A 17,622-nucleotide genomic window follows, 5' to 3' on the forward strand; every position below is an offset into this window, starting at 1 on the left:
CCAAAGGAACAGGTACTGTGGTGGCTGCAGCAATTATGAAACACACGAAACACATCCGCAGTCGCTAGTATAGACAATGATTAGCAGTGTAATCGAATGATGACGGTGGAAAGCTATGGCGGGCTGGGACTCTAACCCGAGTTGTCGGCTGATCACAGCTGTCGCCTTACCATTAGGCTACTCACGGCCACTCCCAAACTTCCATATGTCGTCAATTATGTGTCTAGAAACTGCACTCGTACATCCATTATGCATATTCTCTTACAGTAGAGACATGTTAATTGAACTTCGCTTGCCCGATGTCGCAGATAAATACGAAATTGCAGTTCCAATGTTGTTCATAAGTAGGACCTAATGTTCCTTTATACACGTATGCATTTGCCCTAGTTTCTGCTATGTTATCTTTAGAGTATTTACATGAGATATTTGCTGGAGGAGACAGCATGTTCCTTGATTCAAAATTTCGAGAGAAAAATTCTCATCAATATACATCGCCTTTGTTCTAGCTTTTTCGATATATATTTACGCTGAATTTGTGTGAGGAAGCATACAAACCATCTTGAAATATTTTTGTCTCTTACGTAACTCAGCTCAGTCGCAGGCTCCCAGTGCATTAAAACTATAAGTTTTTCATACATAATTACTAACACGTAATTCCAAGCAGCGGCGGAAGAATTTATTATCACATCCACATCTTATTTTATCACTGTTTTTCTAAATGTTACTTTTCTCTTAGTGTATTCGATTACATATAGAGCATAGTGTCTGGCGCTATAAACGTGAAGTTAACCAATTTGTCGGATTAATACAAAGACACTGGTAAACAAAAACAGACATACAAAGTGGAGATATGCACACAAATAAATCTTCCATTTTTTTTCGACTACTACATACGTATTCAGATATCAGAAAACCCGATAAAACCCGATTACATTTTTTATTCTTCTGTTAAATCAAATATATAACAACGACAATCTCGCACCTTCAGTAAAAACAAAATGGCTCTGAGCACTATGGGACTTCACTTCTGAGGTCATCAGTCCCCTAGAATTTAGAACTACTTAAACCTAGCTAACCTAAAGACATCACACACATCCATGCCCGAGGCAGGATTCGAACCAGCGACCGTAGTGGTCGCGCGGTTCCAGACTGTAACGCCTAGAACCGTTCGGCCACTCTGGCCGGCGTACCTTCAGTAAAATAAACAAAATCAAAGACCTTTAAAAAATTTGCTAACATTTAGAAATATTAATGGACAAACAACCAATAGAGTGGGTATGCAATCTGTGATATTAGGAATTTATATTAAAGCGAGATAACTCTTAAATTAAACAAGTTCAAGTTGATTTAAGGTACAATGCAGTGAAAGTAGTTGACATGAGAGTGGAGGATACAAAACTAAAACTTGACAGATTATTACCTACAATAATAAACACAAATGAACCATGAACTTCGAAGTACGGAAGAAGAATACATTCGGCAGAAATTAAAATTTTAAGGAATGTGTGTGGAATCATAGATCAAACACAGAAAAATATGATCAAGGAAAAGCTTCATGTAGGACTATAATGTACGAATAACAAAATGGGACAGGGGCACATAAACTGAGCGGAACTTGTCAATATAATGAGAGATGACGGCTACATTAAACAAGTAATTAACTGTAAACTAATAAGAAAAGAGAGTTACATTTAACGACAAGCATATTGCTTCAGGGTAGAATGATTTTCGACGCACACATCTGAACACTATTAGTGATTTCAAATAACTGCTGTAACTGAACTACATTTGTTTCCGTTGGATATGCGTTGCGTCGCCTTCCTATTGACACACACATTCTACAGTTCTTCTTCCTCGATGCGGCAGTAGAACATATGGCGTACGTCAATCGTACTGCACAGTTTTCAGCGTAAGCCACGAGTCCCGACATGCGGAAACGCGGGACCTAACTTAGTACCAGGAAGCGGCGAGGGCGGAAAGTAAAGCACACAATGGCAACAAGTACCGGCCTTTGAATTGGGGAAATAAATCAGCATTCTGAGGCCAGTGCAAGCGGCCAGATGAGTATAAAAGATCAGACGCCGCCAGAGGAAGACACATACGGTGATCCAACAGGTTCCTAGCTGCCACAAATTCTCAGCAAGCCAATATGAAAGCCGTAAGTATTCGATGGTTTGTTGTTACTGACCTTCAGCTGAAGGACTCCCTCTGCTTTCTTTTCTATGTATTTAGTCTTTCTAATCGCATTTCACCTTTTCTTTAATTTACATACACATCATTTGTCCAAATATTCTTACATGGCTGTCATGTTTGCCTATTAGTCGTCAGGCTTGCCACGTCCGAGTATACGAGTATACCAGTATACCACTTCTACGATCATAGTATAATTAACGTATTCTAGTCTGTCTATACATTTATTTTGGTCCCTTTAGCGCTCCTCTTACATCTACAAACAATCCGTGGGCCTTAAATAACCCATTTCTCCATGAAATGTTTTCTTCCAAGAACGCAAGTGCATCAAGGTATGCAAGAGAGCGTCTTGGAGAGATATCCTTACAACTTTGAAACAGTGAGCGAGGGTAGTGAGACTTCTATGGATGGCTTGGTAAGAGCTTTGATACATGAATGGCAAGTTTCTGGGTTAGATTTCCCGTCCGGCAAACACTTTTAATCAGCAAGGAGTTTTCATATTCGAGTCAGTCCATACACTAACCCTACTCCCGCTTGGTACACGTATACAGCGATAGTCACTTTATGTTATATCCCGGAGGGTACTTCACAATAAGAATAGCGTCTTCTATTTAAATCCAATCTAGCGTGAAGGGATGAAAAAAATGAATCTGTCTCTCTACACATCGCTACACACCCTCACCTTTCTATCAATCCCTGCACAAGGTGTACGATAGAGGCTGCTTTTTGTTGCCCATTAGACATCAAACACTACTTTTCGCAGTTTTGCGAGAACTGCATTAGGCCCTAAATTTGCATAATTTTCCCAGAGGATCTGTGCTAGATTCTCAAGTACGCTGCGCTCACCTATCAGGATCCTCTTAACGAAGCTGGGAGCTCTATCGGCCTACCTTGCTTCTGATTTTCTGTGTTAGGTCCATTCGCACTATTTTATAGTGTCCTGCCAGATATTATGCGATATAAGCCATATACCTTACTGCTGATAATATAACGTAATACTATCAGATTCGTAAGGTTCCCCTGGGCGTTATCGTGTATTTTTCCTCCTTTAGAGTTATTTTTAGGCAGAAAGTGGTAATGCTGTAAAATACTGCATTTTCCTTGAAAAATCCAAAGGCAATATTTTCCTTCGAGTTTATCATCGTAAGGAGTATTGCTGACATATCTGATGAATCGTTCACTCATATTGAAAACGATTGTTGTCCTGTTACTTATATCTTATGCACACACAATTTTATTTTTGTTTCTGTTTAGGATGTCCATCATTACTGACTTTATCATTCCAATATTGAATAACCCAGTCAAACGCCTTTAAACATAACGGCATCGCGTCCTGGTTGTAAGTCGATGATGTGGTGTAATGTAGCACCTTTCGCAAATCTAGGAAGATGGCGTCCACTGTCTGACAAAAATAGTCCCCAAAAATGTAAGTTTTATTTAAAAAGAGTGGCTTTTGGAGAATATGAGCTTAATCGTTGGACTACTTCTTCCTTCATGACAACCGAACTTATTATGTAGTCAAGAGTTGATCGGGTGACGGGTGTTAGGGAGACTGTTATGCTGAGAGATCGTTCTTTTATCCTTCCAGTTAATTATAGATACTTCTGTATACAATGGGTCCATTTCATTTCTCGAGGCAGTTGTTCTCAACGGCTGTGTTCCCCATCCACCATGTGCAGTAAGCTTTCATTTCTTATTTGATGTGTCGGCCTAATCTTTATCATACGTCTACAACACCATATTTACAGGAAATTAAGAAGAAAATCTCGACAGTTATCTTTCCAGCAATAATCTGACTATAATACGTTGTATTAAATGAGTCAAACGGTTTCCAAGCAGAAAATGAACGTAATTTTTTCACACCACTGTGGTTTCTAGTAGATATATTACATTCGTCCATACGGTATACCATACAGAGGAAGCAATGGAAGCAGTCGATGGTCTCTCGCTGTTTTATATTCTGTTTATTAGATTTACTTTCTAGAATAATTTTACCATTGTTGTAATATGTGCCAATACAAATCCCTAAACGAAATGCATTCTCTTTTTCGATGAACTTATAACCTTCACCAGTAGCCGTTAGCGTCTTTAGTCCACAAAGTTAATTTCGCAATAAAGTTAATGGATGAAACGATTGCGTATATTGTGGAAAATTTTGTATTGCGCGAATCCACAATAGTTGTATTGTAGCATGATGAATAAGACCACTTCATCTTTATGACAAATCTTTGTTTATGATTTCTGATCGATGATAAATTAATTTAACGTATGACCCATAGACTAAAATCCCTGTACATTTTTATAGACCACTTCCACATTCCGTAAAGTGTTCAGAGTATGATTAAATAGAAGCAATGAGAAAGCTGTTGACGCAGAATAAGACGATATCATTCAAGACATTTTCAATGTTATTTTCAAAGGAAGGAATGAATTTTGGGTTATATTGTTCCATCTACTGAATTGTGATTAGAGGTGGAACGCAAGTTGTGATGGGGGAAGTGTGGACAGGAAATCGGATGCGTTTGTTTGAAATACGTAATACTGACTTTTACCTTGAATGGTATTAGCGAACCTCCCGAAAACAATCTTGGTGTCTGGACCGCAATTTGAACAGCAGTTGCACTGTTACAATCACTGGACCACCATTTCGGTCAGTGCCGTTCCTTTATAGCATACGATAATTTTTAATGACGTAAAAAAATATTTTAATATGTTCACTAGTAACGTCAGTCGTATAACGGTTGGTTAAAAGGTTACCAAAGGCCTTACCTGGAGCATATATGTGATGCAGATTGTATTCAGTCACCCCAAAGGAAATGGTAATGTTTCATCGTAACCGGTAAATCTTACCTTAGAACACGTTCCTATTGTAAAAGATATAATCCGTTAAGATACTCGAACTTCATTCATACTGATGGCAATACAAAATACTTGTACCAGTAGAGCAAACCAGAAGGAGAATTCTACGACTTACCCAGTTATTCTCTCGAACATAATCAAGCTGCGGAGCTATGGGGTATCGTCTCAGTTGTGCGACTGGATTCGTGATTTCCTGTCAGGAAGGTCGCAGTTCGTAGTAATAGACGGCAAATCATCGAGTAAAACTGAAGTGATATCAGGTGTTCCCCAGGGAAGCGTCCTGGGACCTCTACTGTTCCTGATCTATATAAATGACCTGGGTGACAATCTGAGCAGTTCTCTTAGGTTGTTCGCAGATGATGCTGTAATTTACCGTCTAGTAAGGTCATCCGAAGACCAGTATCAGCTGCAAAGCGATTTAGAAAAGATTGCTGTATGGTGTGTCAGGTGGCAGTTGACGCTAAATAACGAAAAGTGTGAGATGATCCACATGAGTTCCAAAAGAAATCCGTTGGAATTCGATTACTCGATAAATAGTACAATTCTCAAGGCTGTCAATTCAACTAAGTACCTGGGTGTTAAAATTACAAACAACTTCAGTTGGAAGGACCACATAGATAATATTGTCGGGAAGGCCAGCCAAAGGTTGCGTTTCATTGGCAGGACACTTAGAAGATGCAACAAGTCCACTAAAGAGACAGCTTACACTACACTCGTTCGTCCTCTGTTAGAATATTGCTGCGCGGTGTGGGATCCTTACCAGGTGGGATTGACGGAGGACATCGAGAGGGTGCAAAGAAGGGCAGCTAGTTTTGTATTATCGCGTTATAGGGGAGAGAGTGTGGCAGATATGATACACGAGTTGGGATGGAAGTCATTACAGCATAGACGTTTTTCGTCGCGGCGAGACCTTTTTACGAAATTTCAGTCACCAACTTTCTCTTCCGAATGCGAAAATATTTTGTTGAGCCCAACCTACATAGGTAGGAATGATCATCAAAATAAAATAAGAGAAATCAGAGCTCGAACAGAAAGGTTTAGGTGTTCGTTTTTCCCGCTCGCTGTTCGGGAGTGGAATAGTAGAGAGATAGTATGATTGTGGTTCGATGAACCCTCTGCCAAGCACTTAAATGTGAATTGCAGAGTAGTCATGTAGATGTAGAACATGGTGACGTGATTTGTTGAATCCTTTGCTAGCCATCGGGGCTCAGTTGGAAACGGGACGAATAACTGAAGACAATTCTGCTAGAGCCAATGACATTCAAGGTCTAAGATGCGTCTACATCTACATCTACATCTACATGACTACTCTGCAATTCACATTTAAGTGCTTGGCAGAGGGTTCATCGAACCACAATCATACTATCTCTCTACTATTCCACTCCCGAACAGCGAGCGGGAAAAACGAACACCTAAACCTTTCTGTTCGAGCTCTGGTTTCTCTTATTTTATTTTGATGAGCATTCCTACCTATGTAGGTTGGGCTCAACAAAATATTTTCGCATTCGGAAGAGAAAGTTGGTGACTGAAATTTCGTAAAGAGGTCTCGCCGCGACGAAAAACGTCTATGCTTTAATGACTTCCATCCCAACTCGTGTATCATATCTGCCACACTCTCTCCCCTATAAAGTGATAATACAAAACGAGCTGCCCTTTTTTGCACCCTTTCGATGTCCTCCGTCAATCCCACCTGGTAAGGATCCCACACCGCGCAGCAATATTCTAACAGAGGACGAACGAGTGTAGTGTAAGCTGTCTCTTTAGTGGACTTGTTGCATCTTCTAAGTGTCCTGCCAATGAAACGCAACCTTTGGCTCGCCTTCCCGACAATATTATCTATGTGGTCCTTCCAACTGAAGTTGTTCGTAATTTTAACACCCAGGTACTTAGTTGAATTGACAGCCTTGAGAATTGTACTATTTATCGAGTAATCGAATTCCAACGGATTTCTTTTGGAACTCATGTGGATCATCTCACACTTTTCGTTATTTAGCGTCAACTGCCACCTGACACACCATACAGCAATCTTTTCTATATCGCTTTACAACTGATACTGGTCTTCGGATGACCTTACTAGACGGTAAATTACAGCATCATCTGCGAACAGTCTAAGAGAACTGCTCAGATTGTCACCCAGGTCATTTATATAGATCAGGAACAGTAGAGGTCCCAGGACGCTTCCCTGGGGAACACCTGATATCACTTCAGTTTTACTCGATGATTTGCCGTCTATTACTACGAACTGCGACCTTCCTGATAGGAAATCACGAATCCAGTCGCACAACTGAGACGATACCCCATAGCTCCGCAGCTTGATTAGAAGTCGCTTATGAGGAACGGTGTCAAAAGCTTTCCGGAAATCTAGAAATACGGAATCAACTTGAGATCCCCTGTCGATAGCGGCCATTACTTCGTGCAAATAAAGAGCTAGCTGCGTTGCACAAGAGCTATGTTTTCTGAAGCCATGCTGATTACGTGTCAATAGATCGTTCCCTTCGAGGTGATTCATAATGTTTGAATACAGTATATGCTCCAAAACCCTACTGCAAACCGACGTCAATGATATAGGTCTGTAGTTAAATGGATTACTCCTACTACCCTTCTTGAACACTGGTGCGACCTGCGCAATTTTCCAATCTGTAGGTACAGATCTATCGGTGAGCGAGCGGTTGTATATGAGTGCTAAGTAGGGAGCTATAGTATCAGCGTAATCTGAAAGGAACCTAATCGGTATACAATCTGGACCTGAAGACTTACCTGTATCAAGCGATTTGAGTTGCTTCGCAACCCCTAAGGTATCTACTTCTAAGAAACTCATGCTAGCAGATGTTCGTGTTTCAAATTCTGGAATATTCCATTCGTCTTCCCTGGTGAAGGAATTTCGGAAAACTGCGTTCAATAACTCCGCTTTAGCGGCACAGTCGTCGATAACAGTACCATCGGCACTGCGCAGCGAAGGTATTGACTGCGTCTTGCCGCTTGTGTACTTTACATACGACCAGAATTTTTTCGGATTTTCTACCAAATTTCGAGACAATGTTTCGTTGTGGAACCTATTAAAGGCATCTCGCATCGAAGTACGTGCCAAATTTCGCGCGTCTGTAAATTTTAGCCCATCTTCGGGATTTCGCGTTCTTCTGAATATCGCATGCTTTTTCCGTTGCCTCTGCAACAGCGTTCGGACCTTTTTTGTGTACCACGGGGGATCCGTTCCATCTCTTACCAATTTATGAGGTATGAATATCTCAATTGCTGTTGCTACTATATCTTTGAATTTGAGCCACATCTCGTCTACATTCACATAGTCAGTTCGGAAGGAATGGAAATTGTCTTTTAGGAAGGCTTATAGTGGCACTTTATCCGCTTTTTTAAATAAAATTATTTTGTGTTTGTTTCTGATGGATTTGGAAGAAATGGTATTGAGCCTAGCTACAATGACCTTGTGATCACTAATCCCTGTATCAGTCATGATGCTCTCTATCAGCTCTGGATTGTGTGTGGCTAAGAGGTCAAGTGTGTTTTCACAACCATTTACAATTCGCGTGGGTTCGTGGACTAACTGCTCGAAATAATTTTCGGAGAAAGCATTTAGGACAATCTCGGAAGACGTTTTCTGCCTACCACCGGTTTTGAACAAGTATTTTTGCCAACATACCGAGGGTAGGTTGAAGTCCCCACCAACTATAACCGTATGAGTGGGGTATTTATTTGTTACGAGACTCAAACTTTCTCTGAACTGTTCCGCAACTGTATCATCGGAGTCTGGGTGTCGGTAGAAGGAGCCAGTTATTAACTTAATTCGGCTGTTAAGTATAACCTCCACCCACACCAATTCGCACGGAGTATCTACTTCGACTTCACTACAAGATAAACCACTACTGACAGACACAAACACTCCACCACCAATTCTGCCTAATCTATCTTTCCTGAACACCGTCTGAGACTTCGTAAAAATTTCTGCAGAACTTATTTCAGGCTTTAGCCAGCTTTCTGTACCTATAACGATATCAGCTTCTGTGCTTTCTATTAGCGCTTGAAGCTCAGGGACTTTTCCAGCGCAACTACAACAGTTTACAACTAAAATTCCGACTGTTCCTTGATCCAAGCACGTCCTGTAATTGCCAAGCACCCTCTGACATTGCAGCCCATCCAGCACTTTCCCGAGGCCTTCTAACCTAAAAAACCGCCCAGTCCACGCCACACAGCCTCCGCTACCCGTGTAGCCGCCAGCTGAGTGTAGTGAACTCCTGACCTATTCAGCGGAACCCGAAACCCCACCACCCTATGGCGCAAGTCAAGGAATCTGCAGCCAATACGGTCGCAAAACCGTCTGAGCCTCTGATTCAGACCCTCCACCCGGCTCTGCACCAAAGGTCCGCAGTCGGTTCTGTCAACGATGCTGCAGATGGTGAGCTCTGCCTTTATCTCGTAAGCAAGACCGGCAGCCTTCACCAAATCAGAGAGCCGCTGGAATCCAGAGACTGGAGACGTTCCGGACAGCGGTGGGGTAGTCACTTGACTGTTGCCCGCCACACGACCCCACGACCAGAGTTGCTGGTGTGGCGTGCCATTTCGTTTGGTAGCAGGAACCCTTTGGATGTCATCCGCGATACACTTAGAGCATAACGTTACGTCTAGGATATTCTACTCCTCGCTTTGGTACCCTTCGAGGAAACCCAAACTGAGCTTACATTTCAGCACTAGTCGAGAGATTCTAATGCTTCTTTTCTTGCTTGCCAAACCCGAACTTGTCCAGGAAAGTCACGGAATTTCTCTCTAGCTGAGAACGTTATTAGTATTATGGGCAGACCCTGCAACCCGCTTGAGGCTTTGACGATCTAACGAGCCAATTGCACAGAATTTCGCACGATATCCCTCAGGAGCGCATCCAACAACTGTATCAATCACTGACAAGTGGCATAACTGCTTGCATAAGGGCCAGAGGTGGACCAGTGCGTGATTGACTGCTCAATTTCTGAAGCTTTTTGTCCTGAAGAAATCATGAAATATTTTCTGAAATTTTAATCATTTCTTTGTCGGAACACGTACTTAACATCTACCATTCCCGATAAACCCTTCTCTTTTTTTGCTTAGGGTGTACAAATTTACGGTAGAAGGGGATGTAAAAAGTATTTATTCATATAATTGTGGAATAATTCTGAAAATGCGTGTAAAAGAAAATACCACCGAAAAAAGTAAAAGTCAAATAATCCAACCTCAGCCAGAATACAGTCCTTGGGGCAAATTTTCGCAACACAAGCCACAACGGGTACGAATTACTGTGCCGCCAACATTTGTAGTCGACCGCAGTTCTAATCTGCCAGAAAGCTTAACAAACGTGTATATTCATTCTTATCGCTAAAATCGGATGGGACCCAATCAACCCTCCCCCCAGAGATTGTTCAGTACTGAACAAGCAGTAGCTATTACCGCATGCCACTGTGAATGAATAGGACAAACCGTCTGGTACAATACACAGTAAGTCCGGCCATATATTTCTAAATGATCTGTGTTACATACGCACCTCTTACAGTTGTGTAGGTAAAATTAGGCTTAAAATATCTTACGCAGTAGTGAACGAGAATGGCATCATTATACACATAATTATAATATGTCGTCTTTGAATGAATATGACAGGTTCTAAATATGTAGTACATCTGCTACAATGCGCACCGCCTTACGGTGTGTAGCAGAGCGTTCTTTGTGTTCCAACTCAATTCCGCCTTTACCCTTTCCAGTCACATACACTTCGACGAAGAACGATTGTCGGTAGGCCTCCGTGTGCACTTCAATCTCTCTGACTATCCTGATGGTCTTCTCACGAGATGTTGTTGTTGTTGTTGTTGTTGTTGTCTTCAGTCCTGAGACTGGTTTGATGCAGCTCACCATCCTAATCTATAATGTGGAAGCTCCTTCATCTCCCAGTAACTACTGCAACCTACATCCTTCTGAATCTGCTTAGTGTATTCATTTCTTGGTCTCCCTCTACGATTTTTATTTATTTATTTATTTATGCATTTATTTTCCCTGGCAAGATTAGAGCCTTCAGGCCCTCTCTTACACCTAACCAGGCATACTCAGATGGAACGAGTTACAGTTTCTACAGAACATTAAGAACATATAATGTATTATGCAGTATTGATGTTAAAGAAAAAAAATAGAGATCATAACAGTAGTACAATGATAACTATAACAATAAAAAATAATTATAACAATCAAGAATAATAATGACAATAATAATAATAATAATAATAATAATAATAATAATAATAATGACTATGTATATGAAAGTAAAAATACTTTTCTTTTGTGAATGTCAGTCCTATTGTTAGTTGGGAATTTTCAAGTTATGTTCTTGTAGCTTGTGAGTTATTCTCATCGAGCAGAGACATAAGACGATAGAATGAGGTAAAAGAGATATATAAGAGGTAGATAGGTTAGAGGAAGAGAAATAGAATGGGAAAATTCGAAGGTTTGATGGAGAGGAGAAAGAAAGAGATGAGAGGGGCACAACAATGGTGGCTATACCGTCCCTAATACACTCCTGGAAATGTAAAAAAGAACACATTGACACCGGTGTGTCAGACCCACCATACTTGCTCCGGACACTGCGAGAGGGCTGTACAAGCAATGATCACACGCACGGCACAGCGGACACACCAGGAACCGCGGTGTTGGCCGTCGAATGGCGCTAGCTGCGCAGCATTTGTGCACCGCCGCCGTCAGTGTCAGCCAGTTTGCCGTGGCATACGGAGCTCCATCGCAGTGTTTAACACTGGTAGCATGCCGCGACAGCGTGGACGTGAACCGTATGTGCAGTTGACGGACTTTGAGCGAGGGCGTATAGTGGGCATGCGGGAGGCCGGGTGGACGTACCGCCGAATTGCTCAATACGTGGGGCGTGAGGTCTCCACAGTACATCGATGTTGTCGCCAGCGGTCGGCGGAAGATGCACGTGCCCGTCGACCTGGGACCGGACCGCAGCGACGCACGGTTGCACGCCAAGACCGTAGGATCCTACACAGTGCCGAAGGGAACCGCACCGCCACTTCCCAGCAAATTAGGGACACTGTTGCTCCTGGGGTATCGGCGAGGACCATTCGCAACCGTCTCCAAGAAGCTGGGCTACGGTCCCGCACACCGTTAGGCCGTCTTCCGCTCACGCCCCAACATCGTGCAGCCCGCCTCCAGTGGTGTCGCGACAGGCGTGAATGGAGGGACGAATGGAGACGTGTCGTCTTCAGCGATGAGAGTCGCTTCTGCCTTGGTGCCAATGATGGTCGTATGCGTGTTTGGTGCCGTGCATGTGAGCGCCACAATCAGGACTGCATACGACCGAGGCACACAGGGCCAACACCCGGCATCATGGTGTGGGGAGCGATCTCCTACACTGGCCGTATACCTCTGGTGATCGTCGAGGGGACACTGAACAGTGCACGGTACATCCAAACCGTCATCGAACCCATCGTTCTACCATTCCTAGACCGGCAAGGGAACTTGCTGTTCCAACAGGACAATGCACGTCCGATGTATTCCGTGCCACCCAACGTGCTGTAGAAGGTGTAAGTCAACTACCCTGGCTAGCAAGATCTCCGGATCTGTCCCCCATTGTGCATGTTTGGGACTGGATGAAGCGTCGTCTCACGCGGTCTGTACGTCCAGCACGGACGCTGGTCCAACTGAGGCGCCAGGTGGAAATGGCATGGCAAGCCATTCCACAGGACTACATCCAGCATCTCTACGATCGTCTCCATGGGAGAATAGCAGCCTGCATTGCTGCGAAAGGTGGATATACACTGCACTAATGCCGACATTGTGCATGCTCTGTTGCCTGTGTCAATGTGCCTTTGGTTCTGTTAGTGTGATCATGTGATGTATCTGACCCCAGGAATGTGTCAATAAAGTCTCCCCTTCCTGGGACACTTAATTCACGGTGTTCTTATTTCAATTTCCAGGAGTGTATATACGTTTTGAGTTCCCTCTTGAATTTTGAGTAGTTCTGAATAAGACGCAGATCACAGGGGAGCGCGTTCCATAGTCGTATGGTTGAGATGGAGAATGACACAGAGAAAGGTTTTGTGTTATGTGAAGGTACAGCCAAGATGCTAGACGTATCCGATCTGGTGTCGCGTTTGTGGAATAATGATAGGTGTTTAATGTGAGAAGATGAGTACTGTGGGCATGAGTGGGTAAGAAATCGATGAAGTAAGCACATCGTGTGGAGATCGCGTGCCTTATGTGGGCGTATCCAACCTGCCCTCCAATGCTAAATTTGTGATCCCTTGATGCCTCAGGATATGTCCTACCAACCGATCCCTTCTTCTAGTCCAGTTGTGCCACAAACTTCTCTTCTCTCCAATCCTATTCAGTACCTCCTCATTAGTTACGTGATCTACCCACCTAATCTTCAACATTCTTCTGTAGCACCGAACCTCAAAAGCTTTTATTCTCTTCTTGTCCAAACTATTTATTGTGCATGTTTCACTTCCATACATGGCTACACTCCATACAAATACTTTCAGAAACGAGTTCCTGACACTTAAATCTATACCCGATGTTAACAAATTTCTCTTCTTCAGAAACGCTTTCCTTGCCATTGCCAGTCTACATTTTATATCCTCTGTACTTCGACCATCATCAGTTATTTTGCTCCCCAAATAGCAAAACTCCTTTACTACTTTAAGTGTCTCATTTCCTAATCGAATTCCCTCAGCATCACCCGACTTAATTCGACTACATTCCATTATCCTCGTTTTGCTTTTGTTGATGTTCATCTTATAACCTCCTTTCAAGACACTGTCCATTCCGTTCAACTGCTCTTCCAAGTCCTTTGCCGTCTCTGACAGAATTACAATGTCATCGGCGAACCTCAAAGTTTTTATTTCTTCACCCTGGATTTTAATACCTAATCCAAATTTTTCTTTTCTTTCCTTTACTGCTTGCTCAATATACAGATTGAATAACATTGTGTAGAGGCTAAAACCCAGTCTCACTCCCTTCCCAACCACTGCTTTCCTTTCATGCCCCTCGACTCTTATAACTGCCATCTGGTTTCTGTACAAATTGTAAACAGCCTTTCGCTCCCTGTATTTCACCCCTGCCACCTTTAAAATATGAAAAAGAGTATTCCAGTCACGAGTTATGTGGAACAATAATAGGCCATACGGAGATGCACCGTCTGCCACTGTAGTTGGCTGAGCAATTCCACGATGCTTTTGCGCTTATTAAATGAACCTATAACACAAAGTGCTGTTCTTCTTTCGATCTTCTGTTTCCTCTGCCCTAGTTGTTACGAATCCCATACTGACGAGCAGTATTCAAGTATTGGCCGAACGAGTGTCTCCTAATCTATTTCCTTCGTTGATATGGCCACATTTCCTGAGCATTCCTCTAATGGATCTCGGTGTGGTGCCTATCTTGCTAGCTTTTTAACTTTGTATAGTCGGCCATATTCAAATCGCTCTATACTTGTATGTACATATACTTTATGAAAGTAACTGCTTCCAGTGATTGTTAAGAATTTTTTAAATCATACAAGAAAGAATTTTTCTGTGGAGTGTAATACATAGTGATCTCTTGCACACCGTGCATATTTGTTTGTGTAGCACAGATGTATATTTGTAATACAGAATTAGGAAAGACGCATGGCTTATAACAGTGTACGATTTCTGTGACAGTCTACGCATAGTGCAATTATAATTCTGAAACTCACAATAGGGTGAGAAGGAGCTGAACGTTAGTATGGTGACCCAGAACTACTAAGAGCTATAGTGATATACTTTTACTCTCAGAAAATTAGGTTCAGTCATGAGACTTAATTCAGGTCGCTGATTAGAACTGCTTCAATGATCTTTGGCATCGGTTAAGTAATTGTTTACAGTTTCAACGTTAGACACACAAACATTCGGAATACAAGCTGCAAATGAAAATGTTTACATAACTGTCTTTTAACTTTATACACAGTTAATCCATTATTTGAAGACGATTGCTTCAGTGAAACCGATTGCTGGAGAATAAACACTTATTAAAAAGCCTTTAATGGTTGCATTTGCGTTTCTGTAATTGCATTGAAGGTTTGAAATACTGTTCATCAGAAAAAACCAGTCACAATAATAGTTTTCACTGTGTGCCATTCCTACATGACGGAAGCCTACGGTAAACATAGATTCACACTTGATGGAATGCTCTGGTACTGAACGATTGGTCAGTAATTTCCACAATGCTTTTCAAATGTATCGAATCACTCAGGCAGTCAGCAGTACCGTACAGGGCGGACAGGACATTAGACTCAAAATGTATCGGGAAGACAGTTTTGAAGTTGCCAGCGTCGTCTGCTAACATCATAAATTAACTTACTTTTGCTGCACTCTCTTACAGGTGTGAGCTTTGTGTTTTCGCTCCATATTAGTCTATATTCGTTGCTCTTGCTTTGCTTTCGTGACGCAGCGCAAATGTTCCATGATGACTGATATTTTTTCTACTGAGTGTTTCTGTACAAAGAAGGCCAAGTAGCTGAGAGTGAAAATACGTGTTTCGTCACAGAACATACGAAAAAACTTTCATGAAATAACCTTTTTCGACAGAGAAAACCTCGTCTCCAATGGAGGAGGAAAGTTCGTTTGTATTTGATGTTATTTGGTATTTAGAAATAAATAACTAAATACAATGAACAGGGTAAACAGCCTTAAATACGGCTCTTATTGTTTGATGTTTTTGCATGTAAATTTTCGAAATGTTCGGGCGAAATTTTCCCTAATGTTCCACTTTTGATCACTATACCATATAGACTATAAATAGTTCATATATTATGAAGTTTTCTTTTGGCAATAATAAACATTATTACTGGTTGCCCCTTGGTTCTGATTTTATAGTACGACATTTTGACTCAAAATGGCTCTGAGCACTATGGGACTTAACATCTGAGGTCATCAGTCCCCTAGAACTTAGAACTACTTAAACCTAACTAACCTAACGACATCACTCACATCCATGCCCGACGCAGGATTCGAACTTGCGACCGTAGGGGTCGCGCGGTTCCAGACTGAAGTGCCTAGAACCGCTCTGCTACACCGGCCGGCACGACATTTTGTGCCGGAGATATTATCTCATAACGTTACTTTGACCTCTCCATGTTGGGGTAAGGTGAAGTGACTTTCAGCTCCCATTGTGTCTACTGTGATGAGAGCAAAATTTTACCGTGACCTCATTTAGCTTTCCGTCCTTTAATGCAGACATCCAGTGTTAATCGGCTTTAAGCCTGCACTTGTTGGTCCACAGGTGTTCGCCGTGGTGATCCTGGGCGCGGCAGCCGCCGCCTTTGCTACTGCAGCTCCCACCAATCCCAGCACCGGCAGTACCGGCCAGCAGCGTCAGCAGTACCAACCTAACGAGAGACGCGATGTCGGAGTGGGGGATGTGAACTTCGGCGATAAGAGTTTCAACCCCAACGTCAATGTAAATAACAGCCACTATCCTTCCCACGGTGTATCCAGCGCCTCCGGAGTGAGTAGGGTGAACTTCGGCGTCGGTAGCTTCAACCCCGATGTCAATGTAAACAACACCGCCTACCCCTCTGGGCAGGTACCCATTGGAAACTACCACCCTCTGCCCTGCAACAAGCAGCGAACTCCCCTCTGTCAATAAATCCAGCTACAGCTAATCCCTTGACATCTACCCGTGTGCCGTCGTTCTGTTTACAGTGTCTGCCTGAACCCACAGTACTGAGTTCATAGACTACCCATCACTTGATCCTTTATACTGTATTCTGCTTGTATCCAGTTTGTGTGAATAAAATTGTGCCTGTGCCGTAATAGTGAAATATTTTTAATTGAATTCGTGTCTAAGTTTACATTCATCCTTTTAAATCGACGTTTTGCAGAACCACCTAATCTAACCTTAAAATGGATCCAACGACATTACAATAAACAACCATCACCATTCTTGTTTCACACAGGCAGACAGGGAAACATAGATTGCACATTATACGCCATGTATGCATGTATATTGTGATCACAGTAACATGTAGGTTCAGAAGCAGAGAGAAAGAAAGGAAGAACTGGAAGAGAGGTAAGATATGCAAAGCAGAGGGTTACACGAGAAGAAAAGAGAGAAAGATAACAATGACTGACAGAGAAGGAGTGGTCGAAAGGAAGCGCATGCCAGAGAGAGAAAAAAAAACAGTGTGAGGGAGATGCACAGGGCCAGGGCAATAAAGATCGAAAAACATGAATAAGTAGAAGGGAAGAAATAGTGGCAGAAAGGGAAATGGATGGGAAAGGAGAAGGGAAAAGTAATAAAACCTAGAAATATAGGGAAAATGTAATGCAATATATCTTTGTACACAGACATTAAAAAATCGTAAGCTGAGGGACTGATGTTCCCTAAAAGTGGACTGGAAACGTGATTCTAGTCTCAACATTTATACCTGCCACAGATATTACGAAATCGCATGGAAGTTTTCGTTTACTTGTAACTATTGTAAGTAGGCTGTTTAGGTTTTTATATTGGTAAAGCCACGTAGCGCACTGTATGAAAATCGCTGGCTGTGCTGTGTGCAGTCTGTGGCTGGTTTGC

General features: G+C 42.3%; 1 protein-coding gene across 1 annotated transcript; it reads left to right on the forward strand.

Annotated features, from left to right (window-relative positions):
* The first annotated feature begins 2,114 nt into the window (after positions 1-2,114).
* LOC126284314 (uncharacterized) lies at positions 2,115-16,832 on the forward strand. The gene is made up of 2 exons (XM_049983148.1): positions 2,115-2,158; positions 16,327-16,832. The coding sequence occupies exons 1-2, from the start codon at positions 2,150-2,152 to the stop codon at positions 16,690-16,692; spliced, it is 375 nt and encodes a 124-aa protein (XP_049839105.1). The 5' UTR covers positions 2,115-2,149; the 3' UTR covers positions 16,693-16,832.
* The last annotated feature ends 790 nt before the right edge of the window (positions 16,833-17,622 follow it).

Source organism: Schistocerca gregaria, chromosome 8 (genome assembly GCF_023897955.1).
Source record: "Schistocerca gregaria isolate iqSchGreg1 chromosome 8, iqSchGreg1.2, whole genome shotgun sequence".
NCBI classification, from domain to species: domain Eukaryota; kingdom Metazoa; phylum Arthropoda; class Insecta; order Orthoptera; family Acrididae; genus Schistocerca; species Schistocerca gregaria.